The following is a 25,333-nucleotide window of genomic DNA, read 5'->3' as shown; positions in this document are numbered from 1 at the left end:
CAGTGGGTGAGTCAGTACTGACCGCTCCAGGGAATGAGTCTGCCACTCCTGCAGCAGGAGCTCCAGGAAGTCATAACAGCGCCTAGAGGACAGGAAACACCAGGGGGAAATCAGCTCTTTTATGAATGACTGTAGGGTCATGGTCCAACATGGTGGCGTTTATGATTCAACCCCAATGAGGCTTGGTATCCATCCTCCTCCTCCTCTCTCTTACCTTCGGACGGAGACGGACTTGGAAGTGCAGTTACTGGCGATGAGGGGGATGAGCCTGGGGACATGGGTGTGCTGGAGGGACGGAGCAGGGACCAGACTTACATGAGCACACACTGGTGTTAGCGCCAAAACAGCTCAATAAAACGTGGCTGTACATGTGTTTTAGTGTACAAAGAGAGCACAGTAAAGTGTTTGTTGGCGTGTATGTGTGTCAGGGCATAAAGAGAGCAAGGTAACACATGTGTGTGTGTGTGTCACTGACCTTTATGATGAGGCGGATGGCAGACACGCCCGAGGTGGCCATGATTTTGGCACAGTTGGGGATCAGGTTGAAGAGGACTGGGACGATGGCCTCTGCTCCGTGGTCAAACTTGTTGCCCAGTATTGTTGACAGATGGCTAAACACACACACACAAACATACACACACACACACGTAAAAATTTGCTGAGTAATACTTGACAGCTATGAAATCAAGCTTGCATGCTGACTCAAGACTCAAAGAAAAGCTGCAGACTAGGCAGGCACACACACACACACACACACAGTGTGGGGTACTCACGCCACAGTGATGCAGGCCTCTCGTACGACCTGGGAGCGCAGGTCTTTGGCGGAGAGCTTGAAGGCTCCGTCCAGCAGACGCAGGTGCTGGTAGAAACAGTCGTACTCTGTCGCCCCGGCGACCAGTAAGGAGCGGATCTTCTTCATCTGCACACGTGACAGACAGCAAACACAACCAATGAGACGGAAGGACAAAGAAAAGCTCTACCAATCAAGTCCACAAAGTATATGTTCCAATATAGGCAGTAAGATTAAGGGTTAAGTGGTTGGGTAGTTCTAGGTTAAGGTCAGTGGTTGGGTAGTTCTAGGTTAAGGTCAGTGGTTGGGGTAGTTCTAGGGTTAAGGTCAGTGGTTGGGTAGTTCTAGGTTAAGGTCAGTGGTTGGGGTAGTGCAGGTTAAGGTCAGTGGTTGGGGTAGTTCTAGGTTAAGGTCAGTGGGGTGGGGTAGTCCTAGGTTAAGGTCAGTGGTTTGGGTAGTTCTAGGTTAAGGTCAGTGGTTTGGGTAGTTCTAGGTTAAGGTCAGTGGTTGGGGTTAAGGTCAGTGGGTGGGGTAGTTCTAGGTTAAGGTCAGTGGTTTGGGTAGTTCTAGGTTAAGGTCAGTGGTTGGGGTAGTCCTAGGTTAAGGTCAGTGGTTGGGGTAGTCCTAGGTTAAGGTCAGTGGTTGGGGTAGTTCTAGGTTAAGGTCAGTGGTTTGGGTAGTTCTGGGTTAAGGTCAGTGGTTTGGGTAGTTCTAGGTTAAGGTCAGTGGTTGGGGTAGTCCTAGGTTAAGGTCAGTGGTTGGGGTAGTCCTAGGTTAAGGTCAGTGGTTGGGGTAGTCCTAGGTTAAGGTCAGTGGGTGGGGGTTTAGTCCTAGGTTAAGGTCAGTGGGTGGGGTAGTCCTAGGTTAAGGTCAGTGGTTGGGGTAGTCCTAGGTTAAGGTCAGTGGTTTGGGGTAGTCTAGGCTAAGGTCAGTGGTTGGGGTAAAGGCATGTGTGACTCACAGCAGCGGCTCTCTGGTCCCAGTCGTGTTTGTCATCGGAGCATATCTCCCGGATCTTGTTCAGGTTGTCCTCCAGATCCCGAGAGGAGTAGATCTGACAGAGACCATGTCACATGCTCACGTCACATGACCATGTCACATGATCGCCAAGGTGACACTCCAGGAGGGATTTTCAGACAGTCTGGCCTACATAGTGCTTGGAATTGTTCTACTAATTAAATGGTGTGTCTGTGAGTGTGTGTGTGTTACCTGTACAGTGGGGACATCCGTGAAAGCCTTGATAAAGTCTTCTTCATCCATGCCCCGGCACCATCCTTCGACGAACCTGAAAAACACAGTGGTCAGTGTGTGTGTGTGTGCGCGTGTGTGAGAAAGTGTGTGCGCGAGCATGAGAGTAAAAGGGTTCAATCTAGGAAACATGGATATGATTGAACGAAGTTCTTTCGCCAACCAACAACACGCACATCCCCTTCTCTCACCCTGCATCACTAATGGACTTCCTGTCAGTAATGGACCTGTCAATCATGACTCCTAGATGGCTGGCACAAGAGAGCAGGGCCACGCCCCTGGACTGGGGAGAGGGAAGAAAGGCAGGGAGGAGGAGGGCCACCAGAGGAGAGGAGGGGGAACATGAGAAGGGAAAGAGCAGGAGTAATGGGGAAGATTGGGGGAGGAGGGGAAAGTAGGGGATGGCCATTTGGGATGGGAGGCAGGAGTGGAGGGTGGAAGCTGACAGCGGAAATCTAATCTCTCTCTCTCTCTCTCTCTCTCTCTCTCTCTCTCTCTCTCTCTCTCTCTCTCTCTCTCTCTCTCTCTCTCCTCTCTCTCTCTCTCTCTCTCTCTCTCTCTCTCTCTCTCTCTCTCTCTCTCTCTCTCTCTCTCTCTCCTCTCTCTCTCTCTCTCTCTCTCTCTCTCTCTCTCTCTCTCTCTCTCTCTCTCTCTCTCTCTCTCTCTCTCTCTCTCTCTCTCTCTCTCTCTCCTCTTCTTCTCTCTCTCCTCTCTCTCTCCCCAGGGCTAGTTTCCCTTTTCAGCTGGTGTCAGTCAGATACAGTAGCTCTATCAAAACAGTCCCATAAAGAGCTGTGCCAATCGATGTAAACCATTAACTGCTAACAAACTTTGTTAAATTTTTTAACAAGTCCTTCAGCTGAGGGAGAGATGTAGACCGGCTCTCTAAAGAGGACTGAGTCTGAGGTGTGTGGTGAGGTCACTGCTCAGCCCAGCTCTCTGTGTCTGGAGCCTTCAGGGTCTGTGTTTCCAGACCGCTTTGAAGCACCAACATCCTCCTTGGCGAAGGCGAGTCGCTGGACATTCGGATCTTAGTGCTGGGAGCACTACGCATCTCTCTGTTCTCCATTTGCAAGTAGGCCTGGTTCTCTGTTCTGTTCCCTTCTCTCTCTGTTCTTACTGTCCAGGGCTCTGTGTGGGCGGACGCTAATCTAAACGCTAATGAGGCTACCGCGGGCCGCTAGCATGCTAGGAACCACGCTAACTCCCCCGGACTGTGGTAGAAACAGGGTTAATGGAGAGCCTGTTCAAATAGCAAACGCCTGGGGCAGGATATTACTGAGGTTTTCCCATCACTGGCATGGCTGGCCCCTCTCCTGTCACTGTGCGCCTATATCTGGGAGGCCCTGGTTGCTAGTGCATACAGCCATAAATGTCAACTAGTCAGAGCAAGGGAAACAGTACTGGTTGGCCTTTAAAGGGTCATGAGGGTTTTTTCATCCATTGTCAGTTGACTCAGTCAGCAAAGATAGAAGCACAGTCGGCATGCTTCAATAGGGAGCCTCGTAGACAGTTCCGGAACAAAACAGTGATCTTCTTCCTCCAGTCAGAGCTAGAGATACCCAAGCTGACACAGTTGACGTACTGTGTGTGTGTGTGTGTTTGTGTGTACATTTGTGAGTATAGCAGTGGTGTACTGTTATAGATACAATTGAACAAGCAGCCCTGAATAAACTGCCTAGCCGTGGGAACAGTTCCTCCTCTGATAGTGAGAGATGGAGGGATCAATGGAACGGCTCGTCTGCCAGCAACAGCCTCCTCAGTCTCGTACTGCGACAGCAGAGAAGAGAGAGGAGGGGAGAGAGTCGAGAGAAGAGAGACCAAAAGCCGGTAGGATGGTATTCTACTGGAGTGATATCTTATCAGATTTCATACGCAACATCAATGAAACCCGGATATCACAGCCCTGATGAGAGATGAAAGTGTCTCAGAACTCAAAATAACCAGAGCGCTGCTCCTTCTACCATCCCTTACTGCATAAGAGAGTCAAACGGTGTGTGTGTGTGTGCTTACCCATCTTGGCAGAGCCCGTGGCGCTGGGCCGGCGGGCTGAGGAGGGCTCTGCAGTCTTCTTGGGGACTTTGGGGACCTTGAAGGCAGCCTGAGCTGAAGACGGCCGGTTCCCGTCCACACTGTCGTCGTCACCGTCAAAACTGCGGTCTGCAGGAGGGGGAGGAGTTAGACGGAGGTCATGTGATCTTCAGGAACATGTTTGTTAGGAGGAAGGAGACATGGGGGATCAGAGTGAATTACACAAGTGCACCACTCTGACTGTTGCAAAGGGCTGATTAAGAAAACAGAGGATTGACGGGAGGAGAGGGGGGCAGAAAAAGAGGGTTTAAGAAGGAAGGGAGGTTCCTGGCCCAAGCTTGGTCAGGATCAGTAATCAATACTAATTAGAACATGAGGCTTCAGGCCAGGAGGTGAAGCTGCTAAGGGTTACCAAACTCTTACACACACACATAACATGCAGACACACACACACAACATACAGACACACACACAACATGCAGACACACACACACACAACATACACACACAACATGCAGTCACACACACAACATACAGTCACACACACACAACATACAGACACACACACACAACATGCAGACACACACACACAACATACAGACACACACACACAACATACAGTCACACACACACAACATACAGACACACACACACACACACACAACATACAGACACACACACACAACATACAGACACACATACACAACATACAGACACACACACACAACATGCAGACACACACACACAACATGCAGACACACACACACAACATGCAGACACACACACACAACATGCAGACACACACACACAACATACAGACACACACACACACACACACAACATACAGACACCCACACAACATACAGACACACACACAACATACAGTCACACACACAACATACAGTCACACATAACATACAGACACTTACACACACGTAAACTCCCACACTCCAAACAAATTGCATACACACACAAATCATACAAGCGTACACACACACTCACACTACATACAGACACACATGCACACTCCCACAAAACAAAATGCACACAAAAATATGTACACACACACAAAGAGCTGGCAGTTAAGACATCCGCCCACTCATCCACTGACAGAGGCTGGAGAGAGACTATGTTAGTGTGCTAGCAGTAACACTGACAGTCTCTTTCCAGCCTCTATGTTAGTGTGCTAGCAGTAACACTGACAGTTTCTCTCCAGCCTCTATGTTAGTGTGCTAGCAGTAACACTGAGTTTCTCTCCAGCCTCTATGTTAGTGTGCTAGCAGTAACACAGTCTCCCTCCAGCCTCTATGTTAGTGTGCTAGCAGTAACACTGACAGTCTCTCTCCAGCCTCTATGCTAGTGTGCTAGCAGTAACACAGTCTCTCTCCAGCCTCTATGTTAGTGTGCTAGCAGTAACACACCTCTATGTTAGTGTGCTAGCAGTAACACTGACAGTCTCTCTCCAGCCTCTATGCTAGTGTGCTAGCAGTAACACAGTCTCTCTCCAGCCTCTATGTTAGTGTGCTAGCAGTAACACAGTCTCTCTCCAGCCTCTATGTTAGTGTGCTAGCAGTAACACTGACAGTCTCTCTCCAGCCTCTATGTTAGTGTGCTAGCAGTAACACTGACAGTCTCTCTCCAGCCTCTATGCTAGTGTGCTAGCAGTAACACTGACAGTTTCTCTCCAGCCTCTATGTTAGTGTGCTAGCAGTAACGCTTACAGTCTCCCTCCAGGTTTAGAGGAAGGACTGCACACACTCATCGACTAGGCTGTCTTTCTCCTGCCCCACGTTCACCTGGCCATTTGGCCTGGCTCACGCACCAGCTAGGAGGTAAAGATGAAAGAGCTGGCACTGAAATGTAGTCTTGCTCCTGTCGCTGTGACAACCACTGAGCATTACCGAGATATGCAGCAAAGCCACCACCCTGATCCACACACACACACACACCCGTACGGCCGGTCAACAAGGTCTGAAACATCAATAAATCTGCAGAAATTGCATGCCCGTCAGCAGTCTTTATTCTGCCACGCACCAACGCATACAGACTGTGACTGGCACCACACACAGCATTGCAGGTTCACTGCATATGAAAGTAAACACAAATCCGTACATGAGAACGTACACACACACACACACACACACACACACACACAAACACACACCCCGGGGCCCTGCCCTGCACTCACAGTCACAGATCTTTTTGCAGATGAGGCGCCTCATGCCGTCTGGAGGGCGGGGTTTCGGGGAGCCCCTTTTTGCTCTGTCCCCGTACCCCAACACACGCGCTACGCAAACACACGCCTCGCTGCAGAACACCGGCTACACACACACCTCCGTCTCATATCTGAAGAACCATCCACCCATACCACTGACGGCATTCTCTCTCTTCCCTTCTCTCTCCCTCCCTCTCTCCCTTTCTGTCTTCCTCTCGCTCGCATCTCCCCTCCCCTCTGTGCCCAGGCAGCCAGTCAGCAGGAAGATGACATCATTGGGTAACAGCCAGTGCGGAGGCAGGGCTGCGAGTGTGTGCGCGCATGTGTGTGTGTAGGCATGTGTGTGTGTGTGAGTGTACATATGTGTGCGTCTGTGTGTGACACCTCTGGAATATTAACAAGGTTTCTGGGTTCTGGCAGAGCCACTCATTATCATCGACTGGCACGCACAGCAACAACTACACAACACACACTATCCATTTTGTCTGTCATTATGATTATATTGCAATGTACCTTACACGCATAGGTCAAGTCCTGCCTAGCAACACACACAAATACACACACAGAACAAAGAGCGAGAGGGCAGTGGCAGGAGAGGGGGGAGGGGAGACAGATCAGGAGGAGAGGGGGATGGGGGGGAGACAGATCAGGAGGAGCGGGGAAAGCCACACCCCTCCAGCTGAGGCCTGCTCCTTGACAACAGGCCGTCCCTCACACACAGCCCCCCACCCTCCCGGCAGCATCGCAAGCTGCCTGCCTGAGAGCCAGGAACCAGGGAAGTGACATCATCAGGGTCGCAGGGTCAGAGGTTAACAGGCTGGGGTGGGAGAGGTGAGCCCGGACACAGCCAGATCGGTCCCGTTAGAGCCGTCTGATGATGCAGCTCATCATCAGCCGGCCGTGTTCACGGAGCTATTAGAAACCAAAGGGACAGTCTGTGGTCTGTCTTTGCTTTGATTAGCGGTGTTAGCATCTCCAGACCCACCCCTCCCCCTCTGGGAGGGCGTGTCTGTGTGAAGGGCACAGAGAAGACACGAGGGAGAGAGAGAAACAGAGATACAGGAAAGATAAGTGAGATAGAGGGGGGTCCTTCACAGGGAGAGAACTGCACAGGCTGTTACCATGGTGACCTGTAGAGACCATATCCTCAGGGGAGGGGACTAGAGCAGCGATCAGAAAATCGCACCTATGCACACGCACACAAACACACCAACCAACATTAGATGTAACAAATAGCTGGTTAACTTGGACATGGGAGTTCCCAGCCATCATGGGGGGAATTAAGGCTTACTGCTGGATGCAATCATACCCACCAGCACCACATGACAAAATATATCTCATCATGGCGACAAGAGCGCAAGAAGAAAAAAACATGCATTTGCACACACATGCAGAGTGAACAGTCACAGTCTTTGCCTCACAGAAAAGAATTCGCACACTGTTGCCATGGAAACTCCATCCAGAGATTCCCTCCATTTTCAGTCAGGGAGTCGAAAAGAAACAGATGGAGAAAGAGAAGGGGTGAAAGATGGAGGGAGACGACTGTGTTACAAACGTCTATTCTGAGAATCTACACCTCGAATGACCCGGCAGGGAATGAAAAGCGGTTATTTTAATAGCTTAGTGATATCAAGACGGGAGGTTGTTAGGTTGATACTAGTTACAGGTCTGGTGTATCAGCTGTGGTACGTACATGATCTGTAATGCTGTGTACCTCTCACCGCCTTAACCAACAGAACAAGCCCTCAGAACACTCAGCATTTAGAATCCCTCTGCTGGGTCACATTCTAGAATATAAATACAGCAATATTCTGATTCCTAATCATACTTAGACCAAATGATAAACCTGCAATATTCTCTCATTGCCGTGTAGGCTTATTCAAAAAGCTGTAAAAGGAGGCTTATTCACAGGCTTATTCAAAAAAGCTATGAATTTAATAAAAGCAGGTGTCGTCCGATGTTTCAACCAATCAACCGAGGCTTGTAGTTCTGCTATAGAAGACCTGCTGACTTCAACGTGACCCTCCAAATCTCTCAAAGGAAATATGAATAAACACACGCACAGTGCGCACATACACAGAAACACGTAACAAACTGCCCAATCCCTAATCCATGTGAGAATAATCCCAGAGATATTCCCAGGCCAGAGGGTAAATATAATCCGTCCAAACATACAGTGTGGATGAGAACAGTACAGTCAGGCCCAGAGGTGAAAGCAGGTTTCTAAGGTGCCTAACACGCCCACGGTGTCAGTCCCAGTGCAGCCACGGGGGGGCAGCACATATTGTCAGTTGCTGTCCAGCCACTGGGGGGCAGCACATGGTGTCAGTCACGTCCAAACATAAACACAAACTCCCGACTCAGTCTGCATCTGAGACACACAAACCAAGTCACACAGAGACAGACCTGTGTGTGTGTGCGTGTGTGTGTGTGTGTGTATGAAGGGAAAACGTAGAAGACAGCATGGATGAAGTTGCGGTCTGGTGAGTGTGTGTTAGACGGGACACACAGTACTGTGTGTTCCAGTCAGACTGGTGTGTTATGAAACTTGACATTCTATCAGAGGCCCCAAAAACAGCCAATGGTACGATGAGGGTTATGGCTGGAATCTGAACATTGGGTAAACACGTCAAATTGTCTCACACAGGGACAACAGGCCCTTCTGTGTGTGTGTGTACCACCAACACACATCTGGTATTCTGCACTAACGTCTAGGAGCACAAGCATACGTTACATATTTCCGGCGTGACACACACAGAAATAGAACCCGAACATGCAAACCAGTTTCTCACAGCGCTACACGGATCATCCCCACAGGCCAATAAACACCACTAATCAATACACACTGATACACACATCAAGCTAACACACACAGCTGCCTAGGCTACTTCTGCACTCCTGGTATATTACACAGACCCAGCATAGCACTGCCCTTCAATCTAAACAAACAAGGAATAGGCCTACTTCTCCTGTCTGTGTTACAGCTGTAGCAGTGCAGGTGCAGGCCAGCCTGGGAGATGCCCAGGCTGGGTGGAGATGCCCAGGCTGGGTGGAGATGCCCAGGCTGGGTGGAGATGCCCAGGCTGGGTGGAGATGCCCAGGCTGGGTGGAGATGCCCAGGCTGGGTGGAGATGCCCAGGCTGGGTGGAGTTGCCCAGGCTGGGTGAAGATGCCCAGGCTGGGTGGAGATGCCCAGGCTGGGTGGAGATGCCCAGGCTGGGCTCACATCAGAGAGCAGAAGACCAACAGAGGTGCCAGGCCTCTCTGACATGGCCCACATCCACCCCTAGCTCACAGAGACTATCTTCACAAAGCCAAACATACGCTTAAAAAAGACACACTGTCACCCCCCCCACCCACCCCCCCCTCCTCCACACACACAGCTAATATGAGCATCCCCATATCCAGGCTTGGGAAAAAGGGATAAACCATAATACTAAAAATGAAAGCTTAACCGCGGCAACCGAGCTCGCCTGGGAAACGGGGTCATGGTTCTTTCTGCAGAGACGGAGACGCACTGAGGCAGAACGAGCTGTCTGTGAAGGGCTGCTCTCTGTGTGTGTGTGTCTGTGAGGGTCTGTGTGTGTGTGTCTGTGAAGGGCTGCTCTCTGTGTGTGTGTGTCTGTGAGGGTCTGTGTGTGTGTGTCTGTGAGGGTCTGTGTGTGTGTGTCTGTGAGGGTCTGTGTGTGTGTGTCTGTGAAGGGCTGCTCTCTGTGTGTGTGTGTCTGTGAGGGTCTGTGTGTGTGTGTCTGTGAGGGTCTGTGTGTGTGTGTCTGTGAGGGTCTGTGTGTGTGTGTCTGTGAGGGTCTGTGTGTGTGTCTGTGTGTGTGTGTGTGTGTGTCTCACTGTCAACAACGCAAAAAGCTAACCAGTCGATGTAGACTGCCTGCTCAGGGCCAGTTCGCAGTGCACTAACTCTCTCAGGGCTGCCATGGTTACTGTGAGTGTGTGTGTGAGACCGGATAGCATGAGAATGAGCCCGGCGGCGTTGACATGCTTCACTTTCAATGCACCAGAACCTGCCGCCCCACGCAGGAGAAATACTACCTCTTCCCTTGCAACAGTCTTAATTAAGCTCCTAAAAGGAGACATGCTGCCCTACCTGCCGCCATGACAACACACACCTGACCCACTAAGAGAGAGAGAGATGATAGGGAGGAAGAAAGGAATAGATTAGAGCGAGATGATAGAGAGGTACGATACAAGGGTAAACAGAGCTAAGCTTGAAGGGGTCGAGAGAGGTAGAGAAAGATAGACAGAGGTAGAGAGAGGTTCTAGTGTAGCGAACACCCAGCACAGGATATTGAGCACTTAGCACTCTCAACATAAGCTGATTTCTCTCCAAAACCATATGCTTGCATGTTTGTGTGTCCCATCCACATTTAGATGAGCTTACACACACACACGCCACAAAATACACTTGTGCACGCACACACGCACACACACACACTCACCGTCTCCCTCATCCCCGACCACCATCGTAACAATGCATAATGCGCTTCTCCTGCTTTCGTAGGTCTTCTACTGCCTTCTCTAATCTGTGTGGTTTGCTGGTTCTCCTCCCAGATCCTTCTCTCTTTCTCCTCCCTCTCTCCCTGTCACGCTGGATCAGTGAGGGCCAGTGACAGGCACAGCTCTGTGGCCCTGCTACTGCAGACCTCATTCAACTCTCTCTCTCTCACTCTCCCTCTATCCCACACTTCCTCCCCCCATCTCTCCCTCTAGCCCTGCCTCCCTCCCTCCCCCCCTCTCTGTCTCCCTCTAGCCCTCCCTCCTCCCCCCCCCCTCTCTCTCTCTCTCTCTCTCTCTCTCTCCCCATATCCTCCCCTTTCTTTCTCTCCTTGCCTTAGTCTCTCACCAGCAGCTGTGTTGGACCTTCAGAATGAGACCCCTTCAAACTGAGAGGAATGAGGACAGTGTGTGTGTGTGTGTGACACTGAGTGGGTGAGACAAAAAACCAGCATGCAGTTTGGCCCACAGACAGACACACACCCCTTTCCCAGTCTGACGATGTCCTGCATGTTTTACTAGCAGCCAAAAGCACAGGCAGCTGTACACCACACAGGACAGAGGCCTGATACAAGCAGCCCTGGTCCCTAACTGTCTCTCCTAGCTCCTAACTGTGTGTCCTAGCTCCAGGGAGGGCACATCCCTACCAGGCCTGTTAAGGGCTCAGATCTGGATCTAAACCCCAGGCAGGAGAGAGTTAAGGCCCATTCCAACCCCCCCCCCCCCCCCACCCCACCCTCCCGGTGCCACCGGAGATGGTATCGTAGCAACGACCCCCCCTCTCACCCCTCTCCGCCACCCTAAGCACTCTCCCTCTCAGGCTAAACAAGCAAGTAAACAGGGCTGCTGCAAAACAGGCTAACTTCTATCAGCACTCACACAGGGAGAGAGAGGCCATTACAAGCCCTCATACAGCCTCCACTAACACTCTTCCTGTTGTGACCACGCTGTCAGGCTGCAGAGTCCCTCCAGCCAGACTGCCCTGGAGCAGAGCCCCGGCCTGGACACTCCAGCCAGACTGCCCTGGAGCAGAGCTCCGGTCTGGACACCCCAGCCAGACTGCCCTTGAGCAAAGCTCCGGCCTGGAGACCCCAGCCAGACTGCCCTGGAGCAGAGCTCCGGTCTGGACACCCCAGCCAGACTGCCCTGGAGCAGAGCTCCGGCCTGGAGACCCCAGCTCCCCTCATCTAGAACACCAGTAATCCTACTGGCCCTTCTGAGCTGGGGCCTTCCAGCCTACCAGCCCCAGCTACAGACACAAACCAGATGCACACACACAGCTTGTATGCATAACAAACAAGCTAGCATGGATATACATTGAAGATGTAAATGAATGACATTAGGTGTTCTGTCTTGACACCAACTGTGTCTCTCCTAGCTAGGAGATGAGAGACTATGTCAGGTGAGGGTGTGGGGGGGGGGGGGGGGGGGAGTGGAGGTGGGGGGGTTAGGGTCAGAGCAGGGTAGCAGAGTTCAAACAGGACTGACCATGACTAGGACTGAGAGCCATGTTCCCAGAATTCAACGCTTCATCAAACCGCCCAAATATCGTCTGCAACCTGCAACAAAAGAACACACATACAGGAGAGGTTAGACCACGTGCACACCAGTCACAACGTTACACAAAAACACATCACTGCCAAGGGGATACATCGCAAGACACACACCAACATACACGAATGTACACATCCACCTACACACAGAGCATGTGTAGGCTGAGGAGGCAGAGACTAGGCAGCATCAGCACATGTAGGCCGTCTGGCTGAGACAGGGGTGGGTGTGTCTCCAGTCACGCTAGTCACACCAGCCTTCATTCAGACAGGAGCACAGCCTGGATACCAACATCAGCCCACTGCGCCCCCCCCCCCCCAGAACCACACACATCCGAGCCTAAAGAGGTGCTAATTACAGTGAAAACAGTCGTCATGCTCACATTTATTCATACACATGTTCGTTAATCCTAATATTAACAACCCCAGACGCCAGGCAGCATTACAGCAGGGCTGGGAGCCCTTCGTCTCGAGACAGAATAAGATGGTCTGGTGAAATGAAGGCACACACGTACCACACAGCCTGCGACAACGCACACACACACAGTTTATTCGGTTGCATCTGCTCCAGCGATACAAGCAAAGAAGCGACAAAACATCCTCAATGTCACACAACCTGTGTGTGTGTGTGTGTGTGAGAGAGAGTAACGATACACACCGTCCTCTGTAAGCCTGCCAGACAGTCCAAACCCCCCCAGGCAGCTAAGCTGTTTTGATTACTGACGATTAGCGTAGCGTGTCCTTAGCTGCGTAGCACATCCACACTCCTCTCTCCCCCGTCTTTTCGCTAGTCTACATTAGCCCTGTCGTTAGGCTTTCCTGCTCTCTCTGACAGCGCCCTACACGATGCCCTAGTTAGCGTGTAGTGCTAAGATCTCCATACGGGCTGGAGGATCGAAAAGGGCAGGTTACTCCGTAGCGTAGCCGTCGCTGTAACGATAGTGACACACTTGAGTCCTCTACTCCCCTCTGCTCTTTGTGTCCAACATGGTGCAGTGGCTCTGAGATGGAGGGAGGGGAGAGGGGAGATGAGAGGAGGGAGGGAGAAAGAGAGAGGAGGAGGGAGGGAGGGAGAGGAGGAGGGGTTACAGAGAGAGAAAACAGAGAGAAACAACAGGGGACCAGTGCATTAAACGGCGTGAAGTAGGCACACGACCAGGAACCACCCACCATCTCACACACACACCTCAAAGAGAGGGTGTGGGGGCTTAAATCTGAGAAAAGTGCTGTGTGTGCGTGTGTTTTTGTCTGTGTTTTTGTCTGACGTCTGGAACGCCAGCGAAGAGCCTAGCAGGGCCATGTGTGGGAGACAGCACAGAGATTCTGTTACCCTTTACATAACCTCCCTTACAGACACACACACTCAGAGGGGGAGGGGCCACAGTCAGGGCTCGAAATTAACGGCGTCCCGGCGTCCCGGGGATGATGAAAAAGATGTCTGGGACAGTTCAACACAGACCGCGGGACTATAGACCATAACAATATAAAATGCATACACCAGTGGTTCGACACGTTTAAACACAAGGTGGGTGAAACATATCATCACATTTAGCTCTAGCTTAAAATTCCATAAACTATGAACAATGTATTCACATTACAAGCACTGCTATGTGTTATGCGCTGCTCCACGGTGCGTGGTCGCGCTTAGTCAAACAAACAGTGGCCGTCCATCATGAGTAAACTAGCTAGCTACCAGCTAACATTAATTCCAACCCCGCTAGCAAACTTCGATATTTATATCGACCTCGATATTTTTTTAAACCCTGCATAAGCCCATGACCACAACCGACATAACAAGACCTGTAGACTATCACGTCAATTCATACATCAAGGTAATGACAAATACTGAGCTAGCTAGCTAACCAAATGGGGACCTAACGTTATATCGACCGGCTAGCTCTTGACAGTGACACTCGTCAGGAATTTCACGAAAATGTGGATGTAGAGCTAGAGCTAACTAGCTAATACAAATAAAAAAACATATCTCAAAATATTCCGGCCTTAAAATAAAATAGTGATATGTTAGAATAGGATATTATTTATATTTTGCCAGTTACATTTACGTTATCGGCCGTTCAACCACTTTCAATCACTTTCAATAACGTTGACGATTCGCAAGAAGTACAGCTACTGTAGTCACACATAAGCGGTGGCCGGGTGGCTTAGCTTTTGTAACTTTGACACTTTTTGTAGAAAATATTTTTCAACCTTTCGAAACTTTTTGTGGAAAATATTTTTCAAACCGTTAGAAACGTAAAAAAAAAAAACGTAAAAAAACTTTTGAAACTTTTGTTACTACAGCCACACCCAAGAATTGCGTTAGCCCCACCACGAAACAAGCAATACAATTGAGTATTCTATTGTGTATATTCACATTTAAATTCAGACATTGATTTGACTATATGGATTACTTAAATAGTGTTTAACTATAACCTAGACCCATGTCAGAATGGTAAAAACACAAGAATATTTAGGGACAGCCCTGGCCAGACAGCACTATCAGAGAAGAGAGCAAGACTGCCCCTCCTCTTCCTCTTGTCCTCTCTCTCTCTCTCTCCCCCCTCTCCCTCTCTTACTCTCTACTCCCTCCCTTTCCCTCTTCTTCCTCCCCCTCCTTCAGTCAGTCTCCTGATCCGGGGGTTCCTAGTAGACTTATGATTCTCAGTCCCTTTTCTCCACCCTCTTGTCTCTATCGCTCCGTCCTTCCACAGCTCCTTTCCTTCAGTCTTATTGTCTCCCCCCCCATGACACACCCACACACAGCTTATATAATGAGCAGATTGTACTTTTCTAAGATGAATATAGGCAGCACAGCTGGGGAGACTCGAATATCTCTGTTGTTCCTCTTTACCTCTCTCTCTTTTCCACTGCTTTCTTATCTCTCTCGTTCTTCCCTCTCTCCCTCGTTCTCTCCTCCTCTCTCTCTCTCCCTCCCTCGTTCTTTCAGTTATCTGATCTTGGGTCTGGGGAGCTGATACATGATCTGGTCATCATGCCTCTGGCTGTAGATCTGCATTCCAGCAACACACACACACACACACACTTCCCACCGCACTCTGTGTGTGTTTGCGCCAGAGTCAACCATAATCTGCGTGACATATGATGGACAGGCCATGCATTCACAGACACAGTCTCATACGGAGCTCTCACAAGCTGCTGCTTGCGCAAACACAGCTTGTGTGTGTGTGAGTGCGTGTGTATGTGTGCTCAGAATCACCAACATGTTGCACGCTGGACTTTTCATTACGGTTACCACGGCGACCTAAGCAGGCTACACGACCACTCAATAGACCTCTTCAGAGAGACGCCTTCAACACGACACACACACACACACACAAACTGGTTTGCTCTCTATTCTGGACGTCCCTCCCCCTCCCCCTCCCCTCCCCTCCCCCTCCCCCTCCCCCTCCCCTCCCCTGGTATTGTCCGCTAGATAAAGCTCCTCAGTGTGTGTGAGGGGCAGAGTGGAGCATGGCGTGGCCTGGGACAGGGCAAGTGCCAACGCCACGGGACCCACCCCCCACACACACACACCCAGATTCAGAGCCCCCCCCCACACACACCCAGATTCAGAGCCCCCACCCCACACACACCCAGATTCAGAGCCCCCACCCCACACACCCCCACACACCCCCACACACACACACACACACACACACACACACACACCCTGATTCAGAGCCCCCACCCCACACACACACACACACAGATTCAGAGCCCCCCCCACCACACACACACACACACACTGATTCAGAGCCCCCACCCCACACACACACACACACACCCTGATTCAGAGCCCCCCCCCACCACACACACACACACACACACTGATTCAGAGCCCCCACCCCCCCCCCCACACACACCCTGATTCAGAGCCCCCACACACACACACACCACAGACAGTCCGGATGTTCCAGGCCTTCTGTTCCGGCTCATGCAGTACACCGCGCTCGTAGCTACGATGAGCAAGACCTGCTGGTTCACACCCATCTCTAACACACAGGTGGCGCACACACACACACTTAGATACATGTCACAAACACAGACACACAGGTGACACACACACACACTCACCTTGCAGCAGGAAGCCCTCTCTTGCCCAGATCTGCTCTGACTCTTTCTCCGACATGCCGATACACATCCACCAGGGTTGCTGTGGAAGCTTCTCGCACCTGCAGAGAGGACAGAAAAACATCCCATAATATGCATGCTTTCTCTAGTGTCTCTTCGATGGGCTCTAGACAACAGGGCTGGACGTCGGGAGGTGATGCACCTGTAGAAGTGTTGAGTGTGTGTGTGCGCGTGTGTCTGAATAGGCCTTGGGTGCAAGGGCAGTGTTTAAAGAAGTGGGATTAGGGTGCATTTCTCGTAAACACACAGATTGCACTCTCGCTTCTCTGAGTTGGATTATCACACCACGTGGTCAACACTCACGCACGCCAAACCAAATATGTCTGTCTGGATATGTGCCTGATCAAAGCCATGCGATTGGGTAGAACGTGTACTGTAACAATCCTGGGGAATAGGAGTTTTGTGTGTGCGGGACTCCACCCGGAGAGATTGGGGATGGTGATTGGTTCGGTCAGTGTGTGGGTTGATAATGATTGGGTAGAGGACAGCATTCCGCTTTGGAGTCCATCTTGGCAGGAGGCGATACCAGCCTCAATCCACACACACACAAAGACACACTCACACACACACAAAGACACTAATCACCAGTGTGTGATGAGTAGGGTTGGACTGGGGGTGTTCATGTTTCAGTGGTGAAGCTCTAAAGAGCCCAGTCACCCATCCACCCCCTAATAATAGGCTAGGGGGGGAAGCCTCTATGTCACACTCTCTGTTCGGCTCTAAAACAATGACAAAGACAGGGGACTTGAAGAGTTTGAGAGTTTCTCTCTCAAACACACGCACACACACACACACACACACACACACACACACACACACATACACTCACACACACACACACACACACACACACACACACACACACTCACTCACTCACTCACTCACTCACTCACTCACCTGTGGGTTCTGGTCTCCAGTTAGGGTGCAGAGATAGGGAACAATTTTGCTGAGACTCAGTGGCTGAGCACCATACCTGAGAGGGAGAGGGAGATAGAGAGAGAGGGGGAGAGACAGAGACAGAGAGGGAATATATTTAGTTGAATCCAAGCTATGTGGGTCCAGTGACAACAACATGTATCCGCTTGGTTATTAAAGGTTGGAAAATCCTTTCTATAAATAATACTGTGCGAGCCAGTATGTTGTGAAGCAACACTTGATAGCGTGTGGCGTGCAACTGACCTCCACTGACCCACACAGACAGGTAAGAAGATTAACCCTAGAGCATGTGTGTGTGTGTGTGTGTGTGTCTACCATCTCTTCAGTAGGTATCAGTAAGAGATGAGGGTAGTGGATTCAAACCCAGTGAAGAGGAGTGGCACAGCGGGGAGTCTGAGGACAGCGAAGAGTCTGAGGACAGCGCTCCTCTCGACCTTGTGACGCCGCAGAGAGGAAGTTACTCACGTGTTGAGGGTAGCGCTGAGACAGACGCACACGCCCTCTCTGCTGCGGAAGTTCTTGTGTTTGAAACCAGTGAGCAACCTTTCCCACACGTACTGGAGAGAGAGGAGTGGGAGAGAGTGAGAGGGAGGAATGGGAGAAAGAGAGAGATAAAGAGAGAGAAAGGGTGAGAGGGAGGAGTGGGAGAAAGAGAGAGATAAAGAGTGAGAGACAGAGAGAGAGAGGGTGAGAGGGAGGTGAGTATATTGAGGGCTTTTAACAGAGGGCTATGGATGAGAACTCTGCAGGGGCTGAGCAGATTACAGTTTATAAAGGTTACAATCTGTGTGTGTATGTGTGTGTAGATGTGTGTGTTATACAACTCTGCCCAGCAGAGGGAGATTGTTCCTGGCATCCTCTTCCCAGGGCCTCCCCTCCACATAACATAGTTATATACACTACCGTTCAAAAGTTTGGGGTCACTTAAAAATGTCCTTATTTTTCAAAGAAAAGCACAGTTTTTTTCAATGAAGATAACGTTAAATGAATCAGAAATACACTATACATTGTTAATGTGGTAAATGACTATTCTAGGTGGTGGAAACATCTGTTTTTTAATTAAATATCTACATAGGTGTATAGAGGCCCATTTCCAGCAACTATTACTGTATGTGTTCTATGGTACATTGTGTTTGCTAATTGCCTTAGAAGACTAATGGATGATTAGAAGGATTAGAATTAGAATGCCAAAGGTCTGCAATGTTGTAATTGCTGCAAATGGAGCATTATTTGACGAAAGCAAAGTTTGAAGAACAAAATTTATATTTCAAATAAAAATAATTATTTCTAATAATAATTAACCTTGACTATAATTTCTATTCATTTTGAAAGTTATTCGATAAATAAAAGTGTGAGTTTTCATGGAAAACACAAAATTGTCTGGGTGACCCCAAACTTTTGAACGGTAGTGTACATAGTTATGTATAGTTATAGTTAACTACGGCTAACATAGTTAGCCAACAACATTGCATCCAACATATCAATGTGTGTGTGCTCACCATGGGCGAGGCAGTCTGTTCCATGCAGCGCAGGATGAGCGCCTGGCTCTGCTCTCTGACCTGGTCCTTGCTGTCACCTAACCGGTCCACCAGCGCAGGGACCACTAGAGACGAAACAAAGAGAGAGAGAGAGAGAGAGAGAGAGACAGAGAGAGACAGAGAGAGAGAGAGAGCGACAGAGAGAGAGAGAGACAGAGAGAGAGACAGAGAGACAGAGAGAGACAGAGAGAGACAGAGAGAGAGAGACAGAGAGAGAAAGAGACAGAGAGAGATAGAGAGAAAAATAGAGAGAGAGACAGAGAGAGACAGAAATAGAGAGACAGAGAGAGACAGAGAGAGAGAGAGATGAGGTTAGGGTTAACAGGATCACATTCTGATCAACCATCCGAGTGATGAGGAGGCAGAGAGCCTTTAACACCAGGGTGACACAACAGTGCCCTCAAGTGGATCAAAGCTTTGTGCTAACAAACAAGCTCCACTAACACAAACATCAACATAAATCAATACACACACTGCTCATTGACGAAATAATACGTACAGCATTGTTCCAAAAACGTTCAAATTCCAGTTATTTTATTAGGATACAAAATGAAACACAGAACATTTGACTTTCAGGGCTGGTCTGGACACACAATACCCTGATGGCAGAAGTTCCTCTCTCTGTATGAAATAAACTTCCTCTTTTAAACACCCACAGGCACTCTCTCACACACACACAAACACACACACACACTAAAGAGTGGGATGAGATCACCATGACACTGCCTCACTGATGTTCTTGGGTAAGAATGTGTGTGTGTGTGTGTGTGTGGGGGGGGGGTTGGGGGTTGTTACCACAACAGTCGGTTTCCTTGGCAACAGATACAATACCCTCACACACACTTACAGAGGGCATTGTTACGGCGAGAGACATCATCCTCTGTAGTTAGAATGAAATCACTCTCACACACACACAGAGATGTGTGTTCATGTGTTATTCGAAGATATCAAGGGGCTTAATCCTCTAAGCCTCCATCTTGGTCATTATTTGGTTTCATGCATTCGTTCTTTGTCTCATGTATATCACTACTGTAGTCTGACTGACTGATGGGTGAGGGACTCCAATCCCGTATGGATTTGAACACTGGTGTGATGTGCTCACATTTTGTCTTTGAGAAGAAGATGGGGGTCGGACAGGGGCGACAGGGGCGGGGCTAGAAGATGTTTTGGCTGTGATTCCCCTGGGCTGGGAGGATGTAGACAACCTCCCCATGAGGCCAGTCCACTGACAGGACAACAAAGGGGCAGGGCAGAGACAGTGCACCAGGGTTCAGGCCATGTCACAGAGCGATTCTGACAGCATCCTGGAGCTCAACAGCAGGGCTGCAAATGTGTGTGTGGGTGTGTGTCTAGGGCCAGCCTGGGTGACACAGTGGATGACACCTGCAGCAGTCCGACAGGGCTGTGTTATACAACAGGCCCGTAAACGCACACGCAACAGAAGCTGTGTGGTGTTTGTGAGGAACAGGGTTATTGAGGTGAACTCCAGTAAGTCATACAAATTTCCTACCTAAATTTAGAGAACAAGCAAGAGAGAGACAGAGAAGAGAGAGTTAGAGAGAGTGAGGAGACAGAGAGAGCAAGGAGACAGAGAGAGAGAGGAGACAGAGAAAGAGGAGACAGAGAGAGAGGAGAGAGAGGAGACAGAGAGGAGACAGAGAGAGAGGAGACAGAGAGAGAGAGGAGACAGAGAAAGAGGAGACAGAGAGGGAGGAGACAGAGAGGAGACAGAGAAAGAGGAGACAGAGAGAGAGAGGAGACAGAGAGAGAGAGGAGACAGAGAAAGAGGAGACAGAGAGAGAGGAGACAGAGAGAGAGGAGACAGAGAGAGAGGAGACAGAGAGTTAGGAGACAGAGAGGGGGGGGCAGAGAGAGGCAGGGGAGAGATTGAGTTAGGAGAGAGGGGAGGACAGAGAGAGGCGGGGGAGGCAGAGAGAGAGTTAGGAGACAGAGAGAGGCGGGGGAGGCAGAGAGTGTTGGGTCAGATCAGGATGCAGCTGCCTGGCGGTGTGTCTTTGAGGTTCGACAGAAAGTGAGGGAGGAAAACTTGACATGAGAGGAGACTCAGAATGACCTCAACTCCACAGACACACATAGGCAAGCACTGAGATCAGAAAACAAACCTTAACAACACAGGGGGTGAAAAAAGACACAAACACACACACACACACACACGGAAGAGGGGCAGCTGCCTCACCTGTGCCCAGGTATCCCTTGAAGCGCTCTCCCAAGCGCTCCACAAACGCCTCGGTGATGTCGATACCCAGCAGCACCACCTGCAGGCCCAGACAGAAACACGTTAGGGATCGCCCAAAGAGGGGGTTTCAACACAGGACAACTACCGACAGCAGAAGTCTCCTTCACGAGTGGAGGAAGGTCAGAGCCCAGTCCACTAAGCAGTGTATGACCCTGCTGCCTGAGGGTGGTGGTCCTATGCTATGGGTCTACTTGGTGAACTGTGTAGACGGGGGCCGTGTCTGAGACTCCCACAGCAGTTTTCCAGCGAGCCTGTGATTAGAATCAGATCCCGAATGGGGCCGCGCTCCCGGAATGCTTGTGTTGGCAGCGCTCGATGGAAGCGGAACATTCCTCCGAAAATCTGTTAAAACATATTCCTCTCCTGTCCGCAGAGGGGAGAGTCCTGCCTGCAGCTATGCCCTATTTTAGTCAGAAACGGGGGAACCAGGTGAGGGCCGAAAGAGGGGGGGGGGGGGGGGAAGGAGAGAGAGAGAATAACGAGTGGGGGAGGGTGGGGTTGGTAGAACGAGAGAGAAAGTGAGTGGCTAACGAGAGGAGAAAGCAGCCAAGGGCTCTCCACCTTCCCCCTCCCAGCGCCCCTCCCCGACAAGCCCAGAGCCCTCGTCCATATGGCATCCTCGTTGGAGGGCCGGGCTCTGAGGGGCACAGGGGAAGGAGCTGAGACTGTTTACCTGAGGATGGGGATGGGAGGGGGGGGGGGCAGGCTAGCTACCTGAACACAGCACAGGCCATCACCAGCAGGGCTGAATAACGAGCACAGGGGTGGTGGTGGTGGTGGGGGGGGGAACCAGACGCCTTACTCAGACTGTGGCCACATACCTACTCCCACACGGGGATGATGGGAGCAAAGCAGGCTTTGTTGTTCTGCATGTGTTCATGCGTGTTGCTGCCATGAGGGCCTGGGCTATGTTGGCTAGCTGATGGCCGTGTCACATGGATCTCGTCAGGATAGTACTACAGGGTTCTGCTGTCTTTGATCGACCAAAAGACTTGTTCCAAAAGGGACAGCTGGTTGAATCGCCTGGCTTGATGTTCAAGCAGGGTCGGGCAATGAGTCTTGCAGCTCTAAACCACTCCGAGAGCACAGATAAGGCAGCCTGCAATATTAATGTCTGCTGCTATGGTGTGTGTGTGTGTATCCTGCATATGCACCGGTCCTTCTGTAGTTTGTGTGAGCTTGATGCGAGTCTGCAGCTGCAGTGAGAAAAACGACCTTGAGAAACAAACAAAAAAACTAAAAACAGAAAAAAGGACAGACAGTTGAGACAGTAAGTGGCTGTAGGGGCGAGAGAGGAAGACAAAGTGCTGGAGAGCAGAAATAAAAGAGGAACAGCCAGTTACTATTCTCCTCTAGACAGAAGCAGTCATGAGTCAGATGAGTCTGACTGGATTTTCACTCCTCCTCTTGAGACTCCATCTTTCTCTCCCCGTCAACCTCCTTCATTTTCCTTCACTTTTATTACTCTGCATACATCCCCCCTCTCTGACAACCTCCCACCCTCTTTCTGACATCATCTCTCCCTCTCTCTGACACCCCCCTCTCTCTCTCTCTCTCTCTCTCTCTCTCTCTCTCTCTCTCTCTCTCTCTCTCTCTCTCTCTCTCTCTCTGACAACCTCTCACCCTCTCTCCCTCTCCCTGACATCTTCCCACCCTCTCCATTCCTACCTCTCTGGATGTGACCTAGTCTATGCTGACTCTGCAGCTTCATCTCCAGCACCGCCCCCCTGCAATCCCTGGACCAATCCCTGAAAGCCCAGGCAGGCCGAGGTCAGATTGATGTTGCTAGCAGACTCTGGTCTGTGGTCATTTTGGTATCATTAATGTTTTAGTAAGGCTTATGGGACGGGGAGTGTCTAATTTGTGTAATGAGGTGTGTGAAGAACTAACTTTGTCCAGTGTGGAGATGTATTGTGTCACTATAGGTGGAGAGTTTGATTCTCATCCAAGCTCATGATCTGATCCAATTACATCATCGCTGAGTTTTATTGTGATGATGTAAACCCTGCGCTTGGGCCAAGTTACGTATCCTTTTCAGTTCAATAAATGCCTTCTTCATTTTGCAGTTCAAGAAGACACAACATCCATCACACAGAGTATCAGGTATCATATATTAGGCTCCAGTCATACTGTAACTTAATTTAATCAGATTTTGTATGCAATACTTGCTTACATTAAACTCTGGTTGTCTCACGTTGTTTATTAGTCCTTACTTTGAAGTTTAAAAAAATCTGGATTTGCTAAAGAAATTGACAAAAGGAACAAGGTTGCTGCAACACCGTGTTTTGATCAGATCCACGTACACTGGGGCCAGGTTCAAACAATAAACGCCATGACCCCTCCCCCATCCTTTCCTCTCGAGCGCCCTGACAATGGGTCCCTTCTATAGCAGTCTGTTTAAGTGAGCCTTCTGAAGAAACCAAAGAAAACATCCAACCAAATTAGATTTAGTTTACAAGGATTTGAATTGTAAAAGATAATTTTATAGTTATGCCAATAACGGGCGAGTGCAAATCTAAACTAAACAAAACAACCGTGGCTTGTCTAGAGAGTAAATGGTTACAAAAGCATTTAGCATGAAATTGTGTGGAATTTCTCTTCAAAGAGGTTGAAAAAATTGGCACAGTAAATAAGATTAGTGGGGTTTGCATTAGGAACCGATTAGTTAGACTTTTTACCAGATTATGCGCCAGCGAGTCCGAATCTTTCGGCTAGACAGTTCCCCCATGAGCCCAGACGATGACAGCTCGTTAATACTAGTTCTGCTGCCTGGCAAGATAACGTTAGCCGTACCCGACACTGAAGCGTGGTACACAGTACTACTAGACAACATTTTGCCAAAACAATCACTCGTCACCCTTCTGTTTTACAAATGTAGTCATATGCAAACGTTATTATTAGCTAGCTTCATGAATCTCATAGATTGATGCCACTGCAATGCATCCGCAATTCAACCCCAAGCCTAGCGATCTGCTAGCTCAAATTCTCACCTTGTAATTGCTTGCGTTTACCCATCCCGTTAGTTCATCAATGGTTTTATCCAGTCGTGGCTTATCTTGTTCCACGTCAGGTGAACGTTGCGGGTCGTTCAGATAGTCAATAAGGTCCTGGCCGACCTGCAGCCTTCTAGTAACATCCTTCTGCAGAACCTGCTGGTAAAAATAGTCCATGTTGTCATGTTCCTCCATTGGGCACGCAGCGCCGAGTGGCCAGCTTTTGTGGCCAGCCGCAGAAGAGACACTGATCGGTGTTTAGTTCGAAAAAGGTTAGCCGCTGTCCACGAGCTTTCCTTATGAACACTACCGGAGTCTGAAGGACGACGACTGGTTTACTAGTCGGACAGGTTATCAACAAACAACCCACTTGTCAAACAGTAGTAGTGCACGCCAGCACCATTTACACTCTTCAACTGCTTAACTTTGATTTTCTTTTCTCCAGATAGATAATTTAAAGATATTTTAGAATTTGCCCAGGTAGGCGTTCTGGAGATTTTGCTAAACGTGGTTTTACTTTCTGAAAGTTACGAAACGGTGACTGAAAATACGGTACAATGGACAAGGTCCGTTAAATCGACCCGCATCAAAACAGAGCTATCCAGCTAACGTTAGCTGCCAAGCTAGCTAACGAAAGCCGCGAACCCTGGCTTGCACTAGCAGGGTTAGCTGGCTGCTAATATTAGTTAGCTAGTTGATCACAGGCCTGACCCTAAGATTTAAGCTACTTTGTTTTTGTATTCCATGGGTTAAAAGTATCCGTGGACCCGTCGAAATAAAGTTGCAACCAACTTTGAGGAGAATTTTTTTCTGCGCTCCGGCGGTTCCTGGATACTCTTAATCCGAGAGTAATCGTTTCTGAGACAGCTGTCGGAAGTCCTTCCCCGCTGAAAACCAGCGCGCTGCCGGTAACTGCAGATGGTAGGTAGCGCAGACGAGCAACCGAAGGCCAGCGCGGTCCTTCGGCACCGCACAGCTAGCCAGGATAATGCCTGTAGTAAAATGATTAGTAGTCACAGGACACAGTGACAGTTATTTTACAGATAGATTACTAATATTTTGTGTCACTAGTAATAGTACTGTATACGGATTACGGAATATGCACTGCTATGATGAAATAGACATTTTTCGATAT

At 49.7% G+C, this 25,333-nt stretch overlaps 1 protein-coding gene across 1 annotated transcript in view; it reads right to left on the bottom strand.

The window, feature by feature from the left end:
- The window catches only part of clasp2 (cytoplasmic linker associated protein 2), a 48,809-nt gene extending 23,705 nt beyond the window's left edge, over window positions 1–25,104 (bottom strand). Inside the window, 15 exon segments of the mRNA XM_062487176.1 lie at window positions 23–82; window positions 215–285; window positions 476–611; window positions 774–919; window positions 1,752–1,844; window positions 2,000–2,049; window positions 2,052–2,075; window positions 4,052–4,198; window positions 12,282–12,352; window positions 16,418–16,515; window positions 17,372–17,447; window positions 17,876–17,967; window positions 18,910–19,013; window positions 21,146–21,224; window positions 24,196–25,104. Coding sequence (XP_062343160.1) covers window positions 23–82; window positions 215–285; window positions 476–611; window positions 774–919; window positions 1,752–1,844; window positions 2,000–2,049; window positions 2,052–2,075; window positions 4,052–4,198; window positions 12,282–12,352; window positions 16,418–16,515; window positions 17,372–17,447; window positions 17,876–17,967; window positions 18,910–19,013; window positions 21,146–21,224; window positions 24,196–24,393 — 1,445 coding nt within the window. The 5' untranslated portion in view covers window positions 24,394–25,104.
- Window positions 25,105–25,333: the final 229 nt, after the last annotated feature.

Source organism: Osmerus eperlanus, chromosome 20, assembly GCF_963692335.1.
Source record: "Osmerus eperlanus chromosome 20, fOsmEpe2.1, whole genome shotgun sequence".
In the NCBI taxonomy this organism is placed as follows: Eukaryota; Metazoa; Chordata; class Actinopteri; order Osmeriformes; family Osmeridae; genus Osmerus; species Osmerus eperlanus.
This window is presented reverse-complemented; position numbering and strand designations above follow the sequence as displayed.